The sequence below is a fragment of the Vigna unguiculata genome, chromosome 11 (genome assembly GCF_004118075.2).
Source record: "Vigna unguiculata cultivar IT97K-499-35 chromosome 11, ASM411807v1, whole genome shotgun sequence".
NCBI classification, from domain to species: domain Eukaryota; kingdom Viridiplantae; phylum Streptophyta; class Magnoliopsida; order Fabales; family Fabaceae; genus Vigna; species Vigna unguiculata.
Window position 1 is genome coordinate 32,472,601 of NC_040289.1, and position 22,317 is coordinate 32,494,917.

Sequence of the window (22,317 nt, forward strand, 5' to 3'; positions counted from 1 at the left end):
TTTTTTAATAATTTTATTTTAGAAAGTTATTTATATCAACTTTATAAAAGAATCGGTTAGTATGAAATTTATATTTTACATATTTTATTTTTTGAATAATAATAAAAACCTTCATGTTTAAATCATGTTTATGACTACAATTTTTTAGATAATTATTTTATTGCTACACTCTTTTTTATTTATTGATTTATTTTTATACTTATTTATTGTTAATTTAATTATTCATATTTTTTTAAGTTTAATAAGTAATACCTATTTAAATTATATTGAAGAATAAATTTTTACAGGAATTTTACCTGAAATTTGATTTATATAACTTTCTAGAATATGATTACTTAAAGTAAATTAAAAAAAAAGTTATTATTAAAGTTTATAATTATTTAACATTTAAGATGTGATTTAACAATTAATTATTTTTATGTTATAACTTTGAGCTGGTTTAACTAAATGTTCTACTTTATGAGATATTTTTCATAAATCAACTTATACATAATTTAATTTTAATTATTAAAATTAATTTAGTCTTTTATTTTCATTGTTTTAATATTCTCGTGAAGAAATTAGTCTGAAAGAAAAAACACTAAATGCATTTAAATGAGAAATAAAAACAAAAACAAAAAAGGTACTGATTAAGGAATGAGTAGCTAAATTTCTAAATAAGTATAATTTTTTCAAACCAAACACATTTATATAAAATTTTCTATACTTTGTACTTCATTATAGAAAAATAATTAACTTCGTGGTGAATACAAATTTAAACTAAATTCTATAGTAAATAATTAATTAATTTATCTTTTATATGTAAGATTTTAATAGAAAGTTCTAACTGCTCACGCATGAGTTAACACGTATTCGTTTGACATTTGAAATGAAAAATCAAGTTTTGAATACAGAAAATTCCAAACACATGCATGGGGTGACGCCTCATTGGACCAACACAGACCCTCATTGAATCCACGCGCTTTTTCTCTTCATCTTTTTCATACCTTTCTATTCTCTTCTATTCCTAATTCTAGTCTCTTCTGCCAGTGATCCAAGGTGATTCCAACAAGATGTTGCATCTACTCTACACTGCGATTTTCAGCGAAATGCTTCTGATTCTCACCCTTGTTTTCAAGACCCCTCTCAGAAAACTGGTCATCATTTCCCTCGATCGGGTCAAACGCGGCCGCGGCCCCATCGTCGTGTCCACCGTGGGCGCCACATTGGTTGTGGTTCTCTCTTCCAGCCTCTACAGCATGGCCAAGATCCAGCAACGCACCCTCGAGGCCGGTATACTCAACCCCACCGACCAAGTTCTCATGTCCAAGCACATGCTCGAAGCCTCTCTCATGGGTATGTCTCACAAATCTTTCTTTCGTTTCTAAACTCATACGCCTCTTTTCCAGGGTTTGTGGGATCAGGTTAAATTGTTTGAGTTATTTATTTATTTATTTTTGTCAATTGTGGAACAAAGGTGTACTATGGAGGACTAATTGCTTAGCTTCGAATTGATTTGTAGATGGAGTGATTGAGGGTTTTTGTGCTGTTATCCATATATGAGGTTACAGTGATTGATGAATTTTTTGGAAATTCCGTTGTGTTGTTTTTTAAGGTTTAATTACTTACTCATTTGGCCTCTTTATCCTTATATAATTGATTGCTTGAAATTTTTAGAGTATTTGACAGGTATAATACTTTTAACTGTCTATTTGAATTTGAATTGTGAGATGTTAAGTAAAAATTTGGTATGGATAGTCATAATAAAGAATGCAAAATTACTCTTACGATGAAATCATAACGAAAAGAGGGAAGATTCATGCAAGTGATGTGGTTTAGTTGCCCAGCTGGGTTATTTATTTGTTTCATGATAGTGCTTTCAAACTAGATATCTGAAGAATGAAGTGATGGTATGGTGACCGTGGTAATCTGTAGTTTGTGATATAAATCATATCAGAGCATTTGTTGCTATGTAATGCTATATTAAAGATCATTAGAGTGAGTGGCCGTTTCTTCTTTGTGGAAGACTTAATGTAATATTATTTGATTGTGTCAAAGACTAGCTTGATTGGCATTGTTTTGTTTCCTTTTCGTAAGTGTTTTGAACATCAACAGGAGCCTCCTCCCACTAGATAAGACAACTAAAGTATTCATTGTGTTTTGTCAAAATCTAGCTTTTAGATAAAAGCCTTCATATCTAGCTTTTTTGGGTGTGATTGGGGGTTACCAGGCAAAGGGAGATAGAAGGGATCAAGGGGAAGGAATAATAAATGCTCTTGTTGGTTCATTATCACCCAGCCCAACATCCTGTACCACAAGCATTGCTAATCTTATTGCAGTTTCTTAAAAATTTCCATTGAGTTCAAGAGCACCTAGCACACCTGTCAATCACAATAATACTTGAAACATTTTATCCCAACGAAACCAACACGCATGAATTTTATGATCTACTTCTATGTTTGTCTCATATCTGTATATGATAGTAAGTTTTTTTTATCCGTGTATGATAATAATGTCAAAAAAATTGTTTGATATTATTCATAAAGGAGCAATTTCTCTTAAATAGAATACATAGATATAATAACTGAAAATCCTTATTTTGTGATGGATATAATCTATACCTATAATTCAGGATCGGTGTTCTTGTAAAATAAATATAAAATATATTGGTAGCCTATTAATCCTCCTAATTCTGAAATGTAATTGAATCTCCTCATGATGTAATTAAAATTGTACAAGGAAATATTAACTGCAACATAAATCAAGGGATTATGACACTCCTCCTCAAGTTGGTAAGTGGAAATCATCCATTCAATAGACTGAAATGTAGCACCAGTTAGCCCTTTGGTCAATATATCTGCAAGTTGATTGAGAGGATACAAATGGTGTACATATTGTCCCATTATCCAATTTCTCCTTTATGAAGTGTTTGTCTACTTCAACATGCTTAGTTCTATCATGCTGGATTGGATTATGTACAATATTTATTGCTGACCTATTATCATATTACAGTCTCATAGGCTTCTTCCCATCAATCTTCAAGTCTTTTAAACTTATCTTTAACTTCAGTATTTCACAAATCCCCAAGGCCATGGTGCTAAACTCTACCTCTGCATTTGATCTCATCATAAGATTTTGTTTCTTGCTCCTCCAATTTACCAGTTTCAGCCAATAAATCCAATACATATTTTTGCTGTGAGATAAAATTACCATGATGGGAATGAGGCACTTGAGTGCCCAAGAAGTATTTCAATCTGCCTAACTCCTTAATTTAAAATCTGTTATCAAACATTGTTGTAAGGCTTTCAGTCCTACCTGGTCATTTCCTATCACAACTATATCATCTATTTAGGCAATTAGTGCAGTAACTCTGAATGCTTCATAAACAATGTATGGTCACCTGGGCTTTGCTTGTACCCCATGGTCCTCATCAATAGTCAACATGCCAAACCATGCTCTAGGACTGTTTCAATCCGTAGAGCCTTCCTTAGTTTACACACATTTCCGGTCTCAGCTTTAAACCTAGGTGGGACCTCCGTGTAAATTTCTTCCTCAAGATTGTCATGCAGAAAGACATTTGTGACATCAAACTGCTGCAAAACACCATCCATAGTTAACTGCAAGAGACAATAAAATTCTAACCTTTTTCATTTCTTCATTAGATGAAAAAGTTTCAAAATAACCAATCCCATATGTTTGACTATATATCCCTTGACTACTAAACTTGTCTTATACCTTTCTAATGTCCCATTTGCCTTGTATTTAATTGTGAAAACCCACCTACATCTAACAAGATTTTTTCCATCAAATAGATCCATCAACTCCCAAGTTTTGTTCTTTTCTAGAGCAACCATTTCAACCTTAATAGCATTTTTCTAGTCAACTTTTTGAAATAAGTTAGGAAACATAATTTCTACTGTGTTGAATGATGGATGACCTAAAAGAAGATGCTATAACCAAATTTTTTTCTATATTAGAAACAGTCGTCTCTGACATCAAAGACAAAGGAATTTGGCTCTGAGTGCCATGCATCCTATTAGTGACCTCTAGAAGGTAAAGCCCGTTGTCATCCTTAGCAAGTCCAATCCCCTTCGTTGTTCCTTGATCCTAAAATTGGCTGGTTGTAGGATTAAAAACACAAAACAGTGTAAATCCATTGTAAGCTGGCAAATGGAAATAAAATTGACAGATACGCAGAACATCCTTCAGAATTAGGTTCTGGTTTATCATAATATCTGCTTCTTCAGCAACGGTAATGAAAGTTTCAATCTGCATGTGCAATTTTTGTGTTGCTTGGACAAGGTCTATAAGATATAAACCCAGTAGATGGTTGAATCATGTAGTCTGTGGCTCTTGAATCAACTGCCCAGACACCTTCTTTAGAAGAATTAAGGTATTGTTGAGTGAACAAAATATTACCTGCAGATGCTAAGGAGAAATTACCCGAGTTTGCAGGTTTTGTTAAAGTATCCAGCAGTCCCTTATTTTTAGAATCTCCTCTGTGCTGAACTTTGTGGTGAGTCAAATTTTCTGAGTATCAGACACTTTTGAGTTTGAACTATGACAATACAGGCTGCACAAGAGATTACACAGGCTCCCAAGGATTTTAGAGCGTTGATACCTTGTCAGAAAAATTGTTTCTGATATTATTCATAAAGGAGCAATTGCTATTAATTAGAATACATAGATATAATAACTGGAAATCCTAATTTATGATGGATATATCTATCTTTACAATTCAGGATAGTGATCTTGTACAATAAATATAAAATATACTGTCAGCCTACTAATCCTCCTAGTCATGAAAGGTAATTAAATCATCTAATTATGTAATTAATACTGTACAAGAAAATATTAACTACAGTATTAAATCAAGGGATTCTGACAAAATAAGTACAACCTTGTAATAAGTACTTGATTAACACTGATGGACAAAATTCTTTTGAATAGTGAGAAAGAATAATATTATAAAATTTAACTTAGTGGTGCTAAAATTGAAGACTTTAAGTATAAATAACAACATCACACTATAATAGAGTTGAAAAAAAAAAAAGTGGCAGTCGGGACACCCATTTTGTTACAAATCGATATACATATCCTTGTTAATTATCATCTTTATTTTTCTTTAAAACTGTTAAATTGTAATGGTGTATTGTTTTATTTTATTTATCTACACTCTCAGTGAGTTCAATTTATTAGATCATATATGCCAGTTTCAATTTTTGGGTTATAGTCTTCATTTTTGGCTTTTCGATGAACTACTATTTCAAGATTCGCCATATTTAGATTTTCTCAAGTGTGGTATGTTTTAAGTGCTTTCTGGGTGTCATGAGTGTCGTGAGTTGGGTGTTTCTTTGTTTACTGTAGTCTTTTATATTCATAGTTTCGCTTATAAAATGTGCAGGGTTTTTGCTGTTCCTCTCTCTGATGATTGATAGATTGCACCACTACATAAGAGAGCTTCGTTTACTGAGGAAGACCATGGAAGCCATTAAGAAACAAAGCCGAAGTTTTGAAGATGGCAAAAATGGCCATACAGAGGAACTGAAAACATTGACTGAAGAGATTGCCACATTAAAGTCCAAAATTAAGAAACTGGAATCTGAATGTGAGGCAAAAGGACATGCGGCTAAGTCTTTGGAAACTGAAGTAGAAGCTCATAAAAAGCAGTCGGAGGGTTTCCTTATGGAATATGATCGCCTCTTGGAAGACAATCAGAGTCTTCGGAGTCAGTTGCAGTCCCTTGAGCAGAGCTCTTTGCAATCCTGATAATAAAAACAATATGTGATTTTGTTGAAATATCTAAAATACAACTCTATCCTTTGTGTTTAACTCCAGTTTGAATGCTTCATACTTTCTTAATGAGGTCACATTTGTATATACTAAGTGTTTGAAACAGATTAACCCTGGATTGAGTGAACTTGCTGCACTTTAAGCAGCTCACATATTATGTATGAATTTATTACCCTATAACCATATTCTTCATAATGGTAAGATGATCATAAAGGAACGGATATTTATTGCCTAAGTTGAGTTTTGAGTTGTTATATTCATAACTTGGAAAATCACCGCAGGTGAATTGAATTAGATAACGTTATGGTTCTAAGAGTCATGAATCTACCTTCAGTGCATAGTGTCTTGTTTACATTGCTATTCTTTTCTATTTATAAAATTTAGTACATTAAATCATGGCTATCTGTTCTATCTTATTGTCCACTAAAATTGTTCTATAAAACAAAAACCGGAATTGCATAATTATAGGCTTTTGGATAAAAATCAGAATTTTGATTTGAAAAGATAAACAAGTTTTCACCCATTTGTTCTAGTTCTAGTTGCAAAAACACACTTGTCCGACAAAAGAGGATTACATAATTTGTCCATCGGTATCAAATATCATCGTCCTTTATTAAAATTTTAAAAAATATTGAACTATCTCTGATGTTTTTTTTTAAACAATCTTTTTCGAAAGTAAAGTGGTTTTGGACGGAAAGCTAACTGATGTTGAATGAAAAATTGTTGTAGAAACTGTTTTGCCTTTGCCTTTTAAGGAAAGAAAACTGTTTCTGAAACCACAACGTGAGAAGAGAATGAAGCATGACCATTTGTCCACACACGACGGTCTTACAAATGCTTCTCACATGGCAGCCGCGGCGGTGTGGGAGAAAGGACTAATTGCATCCTTAATTTTCTGAATTTTAAAAATTGTATCTGACTAAAACTATTTAATATAACTTAGTGCGCTTCTTACTGCATCCCCATTTTTTTTCTTACACCTCCAATTTTTTTCTTTTTCCTAATTTACCCTCTACATAATAGCAAACTGATAACATAATTTAGAAGAACTAACCGAATCAAAATTGTTCTTGTACGAAACCAAGTTGTCTCTAAGAGTTTTTAGTCCTTCATCCTTCTTTTGCAGAGCTTTCCCTAAACAACTACTATGCTCTTGAAAGATGGGTATCTACAGGCACACTTTGACGCTTAAATTAGTAATCCTTCCAGTTGAAGGATGAGTAAAAGATGAAGTAAAGATAGTTCTCTTACCTTGAACACTGAACCCTTTCTTACATTACTGAGTCTAATCCTGACTTTATTACATTTGTATCTATTTTTATTCTCTTTGTAAATACTAATAAACCCTATGAATGTCCTATTGTAACCAAAACTATCGTTACATTCCTTTATGCTATCATTATTCTTGAATATGCATTCTTACAGTCTTATATCCCATTTGCGATGTACGCCTTATACCTGAGACCAAATATACTAGGATGTATATTTGTATGCATGAGCCCATATGGGTTAGAAGGTACGTCTGTATGCATGTACGTCTGTATGTCAGAGCCCATATGTACTAGGATGTACGTCTGTATGCCTGAGTCCATATATACTGGGATGTACGTCTGTATGCCTGAACCCATATGTATTAGGATATACGTCTGTGAGCATGTCATGTACATCTATATGTCTGAGCCTATATGTACTAGGATGTACGTTTATACCCTAAGTATATATATGGATTGGATCGAGATATACCTGCCCCTTGTTGAAGTCGGAATGTACTCGTCCTTAGATGAGGTCGAGATGTACTTAGTTCCCTACAGAAAAAATATTTGAAAGATGTGATACGAATCGGAACAAGAAATCCAGTTAACCTTTTTTAAGGGATGTAGTTGTCGGTATTACAAATTTGGTGTACAACTAAGTGTACCGAATTTCCAAATCTGATGAATACTCACAAAAATCAGAATTCAGGATTCAGTGAAAAAAATTTGATAAATAATCGAATTTCGAAATATGGTAAACAAATAATTCAACACATAGTCACCAGATCTCAAAATCTGATAAACAAAAAAGAAAAAAAAATCCACATATAACTAAATTTTAAAATCCGGTAAAGATCCACATATAAACAAACTTTTAAATCCGGTGAAAAAAAAATGTAGAGATAACCGGATTTCAAGATTCGATAATTCGATAAAGTTTGGAGGTGCATAAAGAAGCGTTCTATAAAATTTCCTTTAACCTAAAACAAGTGTTTAGTTTTTTTTTTTCCTATTGCAAACCACTACTACTGTTGCCAGGTACCACGTCCAGTCGTCGTTGTTGTCACTGTGACCTTTAAATTTGTGATGTTTTAGTATGAGGTTATTATTAATTAAATTTTTAGATATAATATCAATTCTTTTACATTAAAATTATATTATATGTGGTGATATTATATATATTTTTTAACATAATATTTCTATCGTAACTCATTATAATTTCTGTTATAATTTTCATAAAAATTTCTTTTCGTTATTCAATATCAATAACATATATATATATATATATATATATATATATATATATATATATATATATATATATATATATATATGCTTTTGGCCAAAATCATAACTTTAAAAAGATAAACACGTTTTCACCCATTTGTTCTAGTTTTAGTAGGAAAAACACACTTGTCCGAAAACAGAGATAATTTGTCCATCGGCTTTACCATTCTGTTAAAATTTTAAAACATCCTGAACTATCTAAATTTTTGGTTTACTTTTAAGCAATCTTTTTCAAAAGTGATTTTGGAGATGGAAAGCTAACTGATGTTGAATGAATATTTGTTGTAGAAACTGTTTTGTTTTTTTTAAAGAAAGAAACCCGTTTCTAAAACCACAAACGTGAAAAGGGAATGAAGCACGGTCTTACAAATGCTTCTCACAATCATTACGTTTTACGGTTACTACTAAACCCAACCACATTTCATTTCACGTGATAGATGTTGATTCCTCACATACGTTTAACAAGAAAAACATAGCCTCTGATGCTGTTTTTACCCTCTTTTTTATTACTACCATTAACTTTGACTCACATAAACATTAAACAAATATAGCCTATTCTTCAAACGTAATTTTTAACTTAGTGCTATAAATCCCGTGAAACTTCACACTTCAAATTCATCTCAAACATCAGTAACAACAAAAGAAATGGCATCATCCAAATTCTTCTCCTTCTCAATACTCTTGCTTTCCACAACAGTGCTTTACGTAACAGAAGCCGAAGAGGCTCTTCCAAAAACCATGGTTTTGTATCTCCAAGAAACAACAAAAGGACCCAACGCAACCGTTTCTCCGATCATTGGCCTCACCGGAAAAGACTGGTCCTTCAACCAATTCGGAACCGTATTTGCAGTGGACGACCCTGTCATGGTGAGCCCAAACCCATTCTCCTCTGTAGTGGGCCGGGCCCAAGGCCTGCTTGTAGTGTCGGCCCACGATGGGGCCAATGTGTTTGTTTCCCTTTCGATTGTGTTTACGAACTTTCAGTACAGTGGTAGCAGCATAGAGATCCAAGGCGTTAGTCGTCAACGTGAGAAGAACAGAGAACTCTCTGTAGTGTCTGGAACTGGCAAATTTCGATTTGTAAAGGGTTATGCTGCATTTCAGACTGCATTCTATGACCCCCAAAATGCACACTCCACCATTTCTTTGACTCTAAATTTCCAGTGATTTTCACCATATTTTGATTTCTTATAATAAACTCATGTTGATTCATGGTTGCTTCTTGATGGTGTATGAAAACACAAACCCAAAATTTATGTCCATGGTGCTTGGAATATAGTTTTTATGATTTGTAATTAATTTTAAGACTTGATAAATTAATCTTTTGGGTGATAGAGGTGGTGACGAGAGGGAAATGGTTGAAGTGTAATATAATTACAATAAATAGTATGATAAAGATAACAGTGGAAGTAATTACGCTTAATAATAGTTGGAATTAACGATCTTATGAAGAAGTATAACAAACACTTATTATAGCAGTAAATAAGTGACAATAGCTCTGGTCAAAGCACTGTAGTAAAAAGTGGTGATAATAATAACAATATTAGGATTAAAAAAATGAAGAGGATAAGTGTACAGTTATTAGAAATTAGTTCGAAACTTAAATAAAAAAAAAAGCAGGTTTTATATATATTAAAGTAAGATTTTAGAATTTTAAAATTTTAGAATAACCATTTAAATGTTAAAGGTATATAAAAAATTATATTTTCAAACTATTTTAAAAAAATATGTTTGATTCTTAATACATATAACTATTTTGATTATGTATTTCATGAAAGTTAAATAAAATATTCTTCGAGTAAACGGTAAGTAGTTTATTTGTCACGTATAAAACACTCTTTTTATTAATTACTAAAAAAATATTTTATGTGATTTTTATAAAATATAAAAATAGAATAAATATATAATTTAGTTTAAAATGAAATATAATTTTTAAAGGTAATTCATAGATGAAATTTATATTTAATCTTAGTTTTTAGTAATTAAAAAAATAAAAAATCTTAATAATTGAAAAACTTTTAGTGAATAATTATTTTAAGTCTATCAAAGATATGTTTGCTTTGAGTACAGAACCTGAGAAGGAATATTGGGATTTTTTTTTTCTTAAACTATATTGTTGGGTTATTGTGGCATACTCGTATCCTAATTAAATACGAGATAAAAATGTTATTTTTTTAAGGGATAATTATTCGTTTGGTCTACTTTGGTTAGAAAGTTTGTCTCTATCTATTATTTTTAGAATATTCAAAATAAGTAATTTTGTCCGACCTAGTTCGACTCATCACGGGTTGATTATTTAGTGAGCCAACCCAACCTGGCTCATTTATTAGCGAGTCAAAAAAATTTGAACCCAACCCGGCCCACCACAGATTAGCGGGTTAAACGGGTTGACTCACGGATTAGCTCACGGGTTCACTTAATTAAAAAAAATACAATTTTATTATTTTTGTACGGTCAAAACTAAATTATAATTCTAATTAAAATCTAAATAAACTTTAATACAATCCAAATACAAACCAAAATTAAACAAATACAAATTATTTGTGTTAACTAAATAAAACAACTTAACATGATCCAAATGTAAAGACTAATTTAATAAAAAAATACTTGTGTGACCCTTTTATCTACAAGTTGATGAGCCAACCCGACTCACCACTGGTTCAACCTAGGTGAGCCGGGTTCTAAATGAGCTGGGTCAAAAATCAACCCGTATTGAAATTTGTAAAATAATTTCAACTCAACCCAGCCCGAACTTGTCGTGAGCCGAGTTGGCTCGCGGGTTATAACCTATTTTGACAGCTCTAATTATTTTGTTTCAATTGAATTTTAATTTTTGAAAAATTGTTTCAATTATATCTTTTTAAACAAATTATAAACCAGGTTAACGACATGTTATGTATTAATTTGTGATTTATTTTTTTAATTTTTTATTTTTGTAAAAAAATTTGTTGTTCGCGTGTTAAATCCTGTGGTGTGCACGTGACAGGATAATGCCACGTATCATTTTGTTTCAAACTAAAACAATGTTGTTTTTCTTTGTATAAATGTTATATTGATATTTATATTAAAATTTATTATTTATGTAAATGTTATTAATTAATTTTAATCTAAAAAAACAAGGATTAATAATATATAAGTTTTAAATACTTAGACTTTTTGTAAAATTTTTATACTCAATTAGTTTTAATGTTATAAAAAATATGGATTAACAAAACATGGATTAATAACATACAATGATGTAATATGTTAAAATGTCATTTCTAATAAAAATATCAAAATAACATTTATACAAATAATAAACTTGATTCCAATTTGGAGAAGGACAATATCACTTAATTTAAAAAAAAAAAAGAAAATTAGAATGAATTGAATTAAAGAAACATATATAAAAATTAAATTGAATACAATACAATAATACTTTACACTTAACACCGACAATGTCAGTGACATTGTTGTGTCTATCAAGTGACACTATTAAATATCACATCATGAAACTTAACACGTGAACAAAACAAAATTTTATTAAAATAAATAAATCACGAATTGACACATGTTATTAATATCGATTATATTTCTTTTAAAAAATTTAATTGAGTTAAGTTATAAAAAACTAGAACATAATTGAAAAAAAAAAACTGTATTGTTAAAACTTTTCATGAAGACTACACGAATAATTAAACTTATTTTTAAAGATAAAGATGCTTTGATATTCAAAAATTTTGTAGAGATATTTGATGCTATATTTTATTATTTTATACTTTTTTATAAATACAAAATTTTATTATTTCTGTATTATTTTATCCTTACAATACGTTACGTTGTCAAATAGTTATGTTTTGTGTTAATTTTCTTTTACCTATTTTTAATTCAAAATTTTTGAAAATGAATCTTTATATTTTCTCTTTTATATATTACTCCTTTTATTTTCACTTTTATAACCTAGTCAAAAACGGTTCCTTCAAGAAATCACTGACAGCTACTTCAAGCTAAGATGATATTGGCATGCCAAACAAGAGAAACGGTCGATTTAGTTGAACCTCATCATCACACTCAATCAACGTTAAAAACCGTTTGCAAAACACCCTTTTAAACTGCCACCTTTTATGTAACCCCTTTCTTTTTTCTCTACTTTTTTTTCCATACCAAATGCAAATCTTAATCACTTTCTGTTTCTACTTCATTCATCAGAGTCTTTTACTCACGTTATAGGTGACGCGCAAGCTTACTAACAGACAAACTTTATCAGTTAAGAAACATTATAGAAAAACAACTTTTTTCCAACATAAACCACATACAATGAAGACCTTCAACAAGAGTTTTCTAACAATTTGGTTCAATTTATCATTAAAATTACCAATTTAGTACAAGTTTTAAAACAATTACAAATTAAAACAAGGGTGTGGGTTGAACTCTTTCACTAATATTTAAAAATTATAAGGTCAGTTTGATGAATTTAAAAATAAAATGAGAGAAATTTTGAATTCATCTCCTCTCAAAAATATAATAATAATTATTAATAATTATAGATAAAGTCGATAAAAGAAAACAAAAATCATGTTAACGTGATATAACTTTATTATAATCATATTGAAGTCATGTCACTATATTACGATTTATTTATATAAAAGTCCTGCTATATTAACACAACTTTTTTATATTAAAACCGTGTTATGTTAACTCGACTTTTTGATATTGAAATTGTATTATATTTGTATGACTTTTTATTATATACTTTGAATTATACAATTTTTTTAAACTCGTACGAAATTGATAATTTCATTATTAAATCGTCATAAATGATAAAAACAACCAAACTTTAACGTGTCCCAAACATACTCTCACTTCTATAAATTCATCAATATTTTCATCACATCACATCCAAACCACAAAAAGAAAATGGCAGCACGAGTTTCAACAGCCTTCTCCATTCCAATGCTGATGATATTATTCATCACACTGGTTTATGAAGCCCACGCTGAATTCCCACAACCCACGGGCCGTCAAACAACATACGTGTTCTACCTGCAAGACACAACAACAGGGCCTAATGCGACAGTTGCAGCAGTGGCGGGCATCAAGGGAAGGAATTGGAACTTCAACACATTTGGAAGCATGTTTGTGGTTGATGATCCAGTGACGGTGGGCCCAAGCCCATCGTCGGCGATAGTGGGCCGGGCCCAAGGCATGCTGGTGGTGTCGTCTCGTGACGGAACTAATGTGAACGCGGTGCTTTCGGTTGTGTTCAGCAGTTGGCAGTACAATGGTAGCACGTTGGAGCTGCAAGGGATTAATCGGCAGAATGAGAATGTTAGAACGTTATCTGTGGTGTCTGGAACTGGCCAATTTCGTTTTGCCAGAGGCTATGCTGCTTTGCAAACTGTGGCTTATGATCCTGTATCTGCACGCTCCACCGTTCGCTTCACCATAACCTTACAAATTTGATCAAAATTAAGAATATTTGGTTGTGTATTAGTGCTTCTTTGCTTCTAAATAATATTACATCAACCATTTTAACTAGTATAATAATGAGCATTCATGTTACTGGAGCTTTTTCATTTTTATTCTTAATTAAGTAATATGATAATATTCATATTTTAATACTTTTAATAATGTTACATCATTTTGAAATTAAAGTAAAAAATAATTTAAATATACATTATTTCTTCAATCTCTTAAATAATTTTTTAAGAACAAAATTGTGATAATTTAATAATTCGAATATAATTACTGAAATTAAGAAAAAGAGGAGAAATTTATATCTAAATTCATTTTTCATCTTGATAAGTAACACTTTTCAAACACGTTAACATGAGACCAAATTTATATGAATATTAAAACTCAAATGAGTGAATAAAAATATAAAAATGAAAGTGACTTATAAATTTAATAATGATCAAATTACTAATTAAAGTAAAAAAAATAATCAATTTAGTATCTCATATATTGACAAGTTTTGTTTGAGTACCAAAAAACAATTTCAGTTTCTTACAAAAAAAAATTAATTTCATTAATTTCTCCATTAATGATTTAAATAATTGAAAGTTTTGATCTATAATAATTATTGCCAAATGTATATTTGGTATAGAAAAGATCGAGGGTTAAATACGTTGTTGGTCCAACTTTCAGGTAAAAGTGAAATTGGTCTATGTTCCAAACTTTGATACATTTTGGTTTTTCAAAATTAAAAAAAAATGCGTCAAAAGTTCAATAATTAAAAACATATTTAACCCAAAGATTAATTATACATTTAATATTAAAAAAAGTCTTTTAAATCTTTACTTTTCACTTTCTAGATTTAAAACACATGATAAGTTCTTTCAAGGTTAACTTTATGTTAATATTAATTTTTTTCTTTAATAAATATATAATGTTAATCTAAATGTGAGTTTAACTCATATTGAGTAAAATTGAGGAAATTGAGTATCATATAAGGATAAATATTCATAAATTCATTATCTTAATGTTTGTGGTTAGAAAGTGGTGTTGATGCTTTATGTGTGAGTTAGACTCATGTTTCAATATTGATGTTTCAAAAAAGAGATTGTTGGAAATACAAGTAAATTTAAATCTCGATTAATATAAAATGAGAAAGTTGAGCGTTATATAATGATAAAGATCCTTGTATACATATATGCTTACATCTCATAGATGTTCTGTCTCAGTAATGATCTTTAGTAGATTCATCCATACATATTATAATTATTAAAAATTAATCATGTCTTCTTTATATTAATCATTAATATATTGTAACATAATTAAAATTATATTATAAAATGAGGAGTTAAAAGAAGTTTCATCTTTTCCTGCGCGTAATCTGAACAACGATTGTGCTTTACAAGAACAGGTGAATTGAAGCATATTTCATGTGGTAGACGTTAGTTTGTCTCAAACACGATTTTCTTCATCTTACATCAATACAAACAAACGGTTTCGAATCATTAACAGTTGGCAAGAGAAAAAGAAAGAACCTTTATTGCTTCTTCTGCGCTTCTTTGTTTACACCATCTTATTATTACTATCACTCACACATGAAAAGTGAGAACCGTTTTTTTCTTTAACATTAAATTAATAGCCTAATTTCTGGTTTAGTGCTATAAATATCATGTAATCATTTTAGCATCGAAAAAATCCATCTCATAACATAAAATGGCACCATCCAAATTCTTCTCTTTGTCACTACTCCTTTTCATATCCACCACAATGCTTTACCAAGCTAATGCTCAACCCGGTGGTCAAACAACTTTGACTTTCTACCTTCAAGACACAGTGAAAGGGTCCGGTGCAACCGTCACCCCAATCATTGGGCTCCCCGGAAGGGATTGGACCTTCGACCAATTCGGAACCATAATTGCAATGGACGACCCTGTCACCGTGGGCCCAAGTCCACTGTCTACTCAAGTGGGCCGGGCCCAGGGGCTGCTGGTAGTGTCAGCCCATGATGGCGCTAATGTGAACGCGATTATTTCGGTCGTGTTTACGAATGCGGAATTCAGTGGAAGCACGTTACAGATCCAAGGCGTGAGTCGGCAACGCGAGCATTATAAAGAGCTTTCGGTGGTGTCTGGAACTGGGAGGTTTGGTTTTCTGAGGGGTTATGCTACACTTGAAACTGTGAACTATGATCCTGGAACATCACATTCTGCCATTCGTTTCAATGTAACTTTGAGACCTTGAGAAGCTTTTTAAATTTAATAATAATTAATGAATTGTTTTTTATGTACACAAATTGTTTTTTGTTTTAGTCCTGTATGCTGTAATAACTTTTAAGTCATAATACAAAACTCGCAATAAAAAAAGACAGATATAAAAAAAAAAGGAATGGAAAAACAAAATATTAGTAATGACAAAGTTCTACTGGGTTTTTGTTTGATAAAGGTAAATGAGATAAGAAATCGTGAGAAAAGAGTTAAAAACTGAAGATAAAAAAAAGTAAGTTTTAATTAGTCATGTTGTCTATATTTTCGTAAAATAATATCAAGTTGGTCTTTGGTATTTTTTTAAAATCTTGATTTGGTCTCGTCTGAAAATTCATGCAATTTAGTCATTTCTATTAAATTTTTTGAAACAAATAATTGATTTTTTTATCGACATTGATATTAAGATTATGTTAAATACATTAATAAAACAAATTATCTTTATTAACAATTTTAATTTTTATGAAAAATCTTTAATCCCTTTTAAGAAATTTATCGGAAAAAATAAAATTGTATCAATTTTTTACAAATTAGGACCAAATTGCATCAATTTTTTTAAATCAAAATTAAATTGAAATTAAAAAAAATACTGGATGACTAACTTGACATTTTTAAACGAAAACATAGATCAAATTATTAATTAAACAAAAAAAAGTGATGCTCTTTAGTCCATAAATTATTAAAGAAAGAGATTCTAAAAGAGATAAGTATAATTTTGATCATGCTTGTGGTTAGGTTTGTAGGAAAAATGTGGGGGCTAATCGGATATTTTTGTTTGCTGATTCGTTTAGGCTAATACAAACACAATTTGTAATTCATGTAGACCAACAACTCGGCAAGACAAACAGGTATACATAGCTCACATTGTGTGAATTTGCATCAAAATATGTTGATAACTTATGATGTGCCCACTTATATAAGTATCGTGGATTTGCCATTAATTAATTTGAAAGATCTTTTATCATTTATCAGTTCTACTAATTAACTTTAGTTACTTGAAACTTAGTTTATGTTGTTTTAGCTATATACATATGTTATGAAATTTTTAACACATTTGTAGTTAAAATTAAAAATTATAAATATTACTTTTATCAATAAATAGACTTATAAAATTTATCATTTCTACTAATTTAATTAAATAAAAATAAGATTCTTAAAATCTCACACCCTAATATTTTACATGCTATAAGTGAGAAATAAAATTAAAAAATAACTCATTTTTATGTAAACAAGTTTACAAGTTAATGTTATATATAGGATGAGCCAAAATAGTTAGTCCATATTTTTTATGAGATGGACCGATCCAATTCACTTTTTGTAGACCAAATAATAAGATGGATCAAAATAGGAAGGACTGGCTTGATATCCTTTTTGTAAACCAAATACAAGATGGACTAAAATGAGACGGACTAACCCATATTGTCATTTTTATATAGAACTGGGTTCCAATCCGTGAGTCAACCTAGGCTCATCACGGGTTTGAGCCGGTTTGGTAAAAAATTTAATTTTTTTAAAAGTAGGTTGAACTGAACTCGACTCACTTAACTAACAGGTTAAATGGGTTCGAGCTGAGTTGAAGGTGGGTTGACCCACAACCCACCAACAACAACATTATTAATTTTTTTTCCATTATAACATTTACAACTTCTAATTATATAGGTTCACAATTTGATATTTTTAAATACTAGAATGTTGTTCAATATATTTAAATAGTTTGCATGTTTGATTTATTTATTTGTCAAGTTATATACGTTGATACTCTAATATTTAACTACTATTTTTATAATCATATTTGAAGAGTTAGATGAACACTTCGATTCTACTATTATAAAAATAAATCGAGTCAATTCACCTTTATTAATACAATAAATATATAAAATAAATTATAAAGAAAATATTTATAAGTGAGTCAACCTACCAACTGATGGTGAGTCAGTCTTGATTATTAAATTTATGACTTAATAAAACAATAGTCAAGTTTTAGCTTAACCCATGATGATCCAATCTATGTTACTAACACCCGTATATTTTATATTAAGGATTTTGTAACTTTTATAAAAGGAAATATCTTTTTTACTTATTTTTATATATTGTATCTATTTCCGTCTTTCTTATATCTATTTATTTTTATTGAACATTTAAATTCACTCCTGAAGGTGATTGATTGCACAGAGACCAATAATTCTCAATCACACTCCTTCCACATTAAAACTCTTTCAAAGCAAATGCACATTATAAGGGTACTTGATCAGACCTTCTAATAATTCATGGTTAATCAAACTGTGGAAAAATACATGACAACCAAAGGACACCTCAAATTCTACTGCAGAGAAAGTGACACTTCTATCAAACTTTTATTACCCAAAAGGACAACACTTGTTCCATACTTATCAATCAGATTTTTCAAACAAAGGAGAAGCATATATGCAATCATGAAGATATGAGCAAAATCTGGATAACTTCTATAAACGCTATTTATCAAACTCTTTATTTTCTCACCATTTTTTCTCTTTCTCCCTTAATTAACTCTTACCAAACAATTCATAAAAGTATATAAAGACAATGAAGAAAATAACACATTCGAAGTATTAAAATAGTTTGGACCATATACAAAAAGAAATATAAATACTATTTGTCTTATTAAAAATGATGCCCTCAATAGTGTGTATAGCTGTAAATGACACAAACTTTAGCTGTAAACGATACCAACTTTAGAATAATCAACATTCGTTTTCATCACAATATTCTCACTACACTCACATTCGCACAGACATCACAATCATACTTTTTAACTACCAATTGATTATGAGGTCGGGGATGATAAAAAAAAACCCGATCTTGTTGATTAAATAATTATTGTGTACTTGATTTTGATGATCAAATATTTGTTCTAAATTCTCAAAAAGAAAAGAAAAGTAATGTTTGGGAAATAATCAACTAAAGTATTTGGTGATTAATTAAAATATTACCCAATTTTCTTGAAAAAGAAAATGTGTTTTTAGTAGTAATCTGATTCTTGAAGATTGAAATCTAATAAAAAATAGTTGCATAATATTGAAAAGTTTCATGGTGATTAAGCCACCCTATAAATACATCACTCTGTTCTCAAAACCCACGTCAACACACAAAGGTTGAAATGGATGAGAACGAGAAACAACATCCACAACCCCATGTAGAGTTACCAATAGATGTTTCAGTCACAGAAACCGAGTCAAATTGCACCAAAATCCAATCTTTGTGCTCTATTCTGACACAATTCCATGCAGGGTACTTCAGGATTAGTTTGTCTCTGACAAGCCAAGCTTTTCTCTTGAAGATCCTCATTGAGCCAATCCAAGATGCACATGCTCTCAGACGTTTATTTTCATCTATACCCTCTTCTGTCCACACTCTCCTATGGTTCCTGGCTTTCTTCGTTCTGGGCACACTCTCTTTTCTTTACATTCTAAAATGTGTTCTACACTTCGACAGGGTTAAGGATGAATTCTTAAACCATGTGGGGGTGAATTATCTGTTTGTCCCCTGGATTTGCTGGCTCATTTTGCTAGAATCATCACCATTCCTCTCCCCAAGAACGCTTTTTTTCAAAATACTTTGGTGGGTGTTTGTTGTGCCAATGGTGATGCTTGATGTGAAGATTTATGGGCAGTGGTTTACGAAAGGGAAGAGGTTTTTGTCAGTTGGAGCAAACCCAACAAGCCAGTTGTCTGTGATTGGGAACTTGGTGGGTGCACAGGCTGCTGCACAAATGGGTTGGAAGGAGAGTGCACTGTGCATGTTTTCTTTGGGTATTGTTCATTACTTGGTGCTTTTTGTGACACTCTATCAGAGACTAGCAGGGAACAATAGTATCCCTTCAATGCTGCGTCCAGTGTTCTTCTTGTTCTTTGCAGCACCCAGCATGGCAAGCTTGGCTTGGAACTCCATTTGTGGCCAGTTTGATACCACATGCAAGATGCTCTTCTTCCTCTCCTTCTTCCTCTTCTTGTCCCTGGTAATTTGAAGTTAAACTTTCAAGTTATGTTTCATGTTTAGATTTTGAAACTTCAAAAAAGAAATTTCACACTATAGATCAGTTAAGTCTAGTTCAATTTTACAAAAATAACTTGTAAGATAAGATTTGTATTTACGTATATACCGTAAATTAATCTTATTTCTAGTTAATGGAACTTCGAACACACCAGAGATATATACATTTCCATCGTGGAACTAGCATCGATGGGTAGTCCAATAAAATCCCGATAGCCGGTAGAACACTAAACCCAACAAACATTTTATTAGGATAAACTATAACTCATGACTCTAATATCATATTAAAAAGTAAATTTTAAGTCTAACTCAACTTTACAAATTCAGCTTCTAAGATGAGATTTTTACTTATATATACACTATAAATTTGTCTTATTTCTAGATAATGTTCTACTTTGAATAAAATTTTTTATGATTCAGAAATCTTATTACAGCAAACGATAGGTTAGTGAGATGAGTTTCTGTGAACCGGAAAAAAATCATGAGATGACAAATTGCAAACCTAACAAAATGTCTTAATATAGCATAGGTAGGTGAATATCCAAGTTTATCTATCAACAAAAAGGTGGTCCAAACTCTGTACTGATGTAGTCAAATTGTGTACGCTTCATGGCGTTAGTGTCCTCATCCTTGATTTGTTTATTTGAGGTGTTGATGTACCTAAATTGACTATCATTGTTGAAACTTGCAATTTAAGGGACAATTGATTTGGTTGTATTAGGCCAGCAGAACAAAATTAGTAATCAGTTTTGTTGTTTGTTTTTGAACAAACAGGTTTCAAGGCCAATGCTATTTAAGAAGTCGATGAAGAAGTTCAATGTGGCATGGTGGGCTTATTCTTTTCCTCTTACGGCTTTGGCACTTGCTTCAGTAGAGTATGCTCATGAAGTTAAGGGAATCATGGCTCACACCATCATGTTTCTCTTATCAGCTGTCTCAGTTTTTGTCTCTCTCCTATTACTGCTTATCACTGCTATCAAAATCAGCAGACACGCTTTTACCTCTCTCCAACCTTAGTTTCAAACACACAAATGTTGTTGGTCTCTCGTACGTTTTAGTCTATCTTGTTCATAATTATAACATGGTGTCACCCTTAATTTGAATTGTTTTTCTTAAACACAGAACACCATTATTGAACACCATTATTATCAACTATAGACATTTTCATGAGAGATCGTTTTCATTATAATATTGAACTTCTATCGTGATCCATGTATTTTCCAACATGTTTAAATGAGTTGTCTGAATTTGTCCTTTGCGAGGTGAAAATAGATTTTCTATATTTTATGTTAAATTTTAGTTTATAAATAATTTTTAAGTCGAAAAGAATTTTTATTGTCCTGAAGAATAAAACCAAACATGTAATATGAAAGTTTTATTTGTTTATCTAAAAGTGTTGTAGAACCTCAACATTGAGAAAAGAAGCATCAAAAAATGCTACGCTTGGTGTTCTAATAACCCCACACAGCTAACATGCAATTGTACATTCTTTCAGCCTCACACCACCAACACGACATTCATATATCTTCACGTGATGTGTTTTGGTGTGGGCTCCTTCTTAGATAGGTTCATGCACTTTGGAAAGCCCAAATCTGTGTGGGCTGTCAGAATTTAAAAAAAAAAACAAGAACAATAATAGTAATTTAAAAATGAAATCATTTGAAGCAATTAATCAATTGCTCTATAAACTCCATTCTTAAAACATTTATTTAATAATATAGTGAATGACCTCAAGTTCACTTCTTATTTATTTTTATTTGATTTTAGTTTAAATACATAATATTTTTTTTATTAAGAAGTGAGTTTAAATTTAATTCATACAATATTAAAGATAAAAATCTTAAACACACCCACTTATACTAAAATATAGATATCTCGTGTGTAAAACTGGGAATATATAAATAGTTTAATTATGGATGACACAATAAGATTAACAAATTTTAATATTATGTATGTTTAAATTTAACTCATACTTATAAAATCAACGTGTAAAATGATAATTCTTTTTAGTTATATAATATAAATTAATATTTATTAGGAATAATTATGTTTAAATTGAATATAATTATTATGAATGATACACAAGTTTTTATTTTTAATATTTAACCTATTTGTATATCTAAAACATGAGTTTAAAATTATTACTTAATTGGAATAATTATAGACAAGTATATTCATACTCAGTCTTTCAAATCATTAAGTATAAACTAAAATTAATCAAGCTCAATAGTACCACTTCAAATGATTCAGAAGCTCATAATTCATTCTCACCAAACCTATAA

The 22,317-nt window shown here is 30.7% G+C and overlaps 5 protein-coding genes across 5 annotated transcripts; all 5 read left to right on the top strand.

Annotated features, from left to right (window-relative positions):
• The first annotated feature begins 904 nt into the window (after nt 1-904).
• On the top strand, nt 905-6,007 carry LOC114170065 (B-cell receptor-associated protein 31-like). The gene is made up of 2 exons (XM_028055541.1): nt 905-1,335; nt 5,384-6,007. The coding sequence occupies exons 1-2, from the start codon at nt 1,053-1,055 to the stop codon at nt 5,746-5,748; spliced, it is 648 nt and encodes a 215-aa protein (XP_027911342.1). The 5' UTR covers nt 905-1,052; the 3' UTR covers nt 5,749-6,007.
• A 2,912-nt stretch (nt 6,008-8,919) lies between these two features.
• LOC114168171 (dirigent protein 23-like) lies at nt 8,920-9,531 on the top strand. Its single transcript, XM_028052910.1, has one exon. It carries the CDS (start codon nt 8,958-8,960, stop codon nt 9,477-9,479), a length of 522 nt encoding a protein of 173 aa, XP_027908711.1. The 5' UTR covers nt 8,920-8,957; the 3' UTR covers nt 9,480-9,531.
• A 3,639-nt stretch (nt 9,532-13,170) lies between these two features.
• LOC114170617 (dirigent protein 2-like) lies at nt 13,171-13,858 on the top strand. Its single transcript, XM_028056130.1, has one exon. It carries the CDS (start codon nt 13,209-13,211, stop codon nt 13,752-13,754), a length of 546 nt encoding a protein of 181 aa, XP_027911931.1. The 5' UTR covers nt 13,171-13,208; the 3' UTR covers nt 13,755-13,858.
• Nucleotides 13,859-15,439: 1,581 nt separating this feature from the next.
• On the top strand, nt 15,440-16,032 carry LOC114170713 (dirigent protein 11-like). The gene has a single exon (XM_028056257.1). It carries the CDS (start codon nt 15,459-15,461, stop codon nt 15,984-15,986), a length of 528 nt encoding a protein of 175 aa, XP_027912058.1. The 5' UTR covers nt 15,440-15,458; the 3' UTR covers nt 15,987-16,032.
• Nucleotides 16,033-19,127: 3,095 nt separating this feature from the next.
• Nucleotides 19,128-21,346, top strand: LOC114169047 (S-type anion channel SLAH1-like). The gene is made up of 2 exons (XM_028054065.1): nt 19,128-20,000; nt 20,810-21,346. The coding sequence occupies exons 1-2, from the start codon at nt 19,143-19,145 to the stop codon at nt 21,050-21,052; spliced, it is 1,101 nt and encodes a 366-aa protein (XP_027909866.1). The 5' UTR covers nt 19,128-19,142; the 3' UTR covers nt 21,053-21,346.
• The last annotated feature ends 971 nt before the right edge of the window (nt 21,347-22,317 follow it).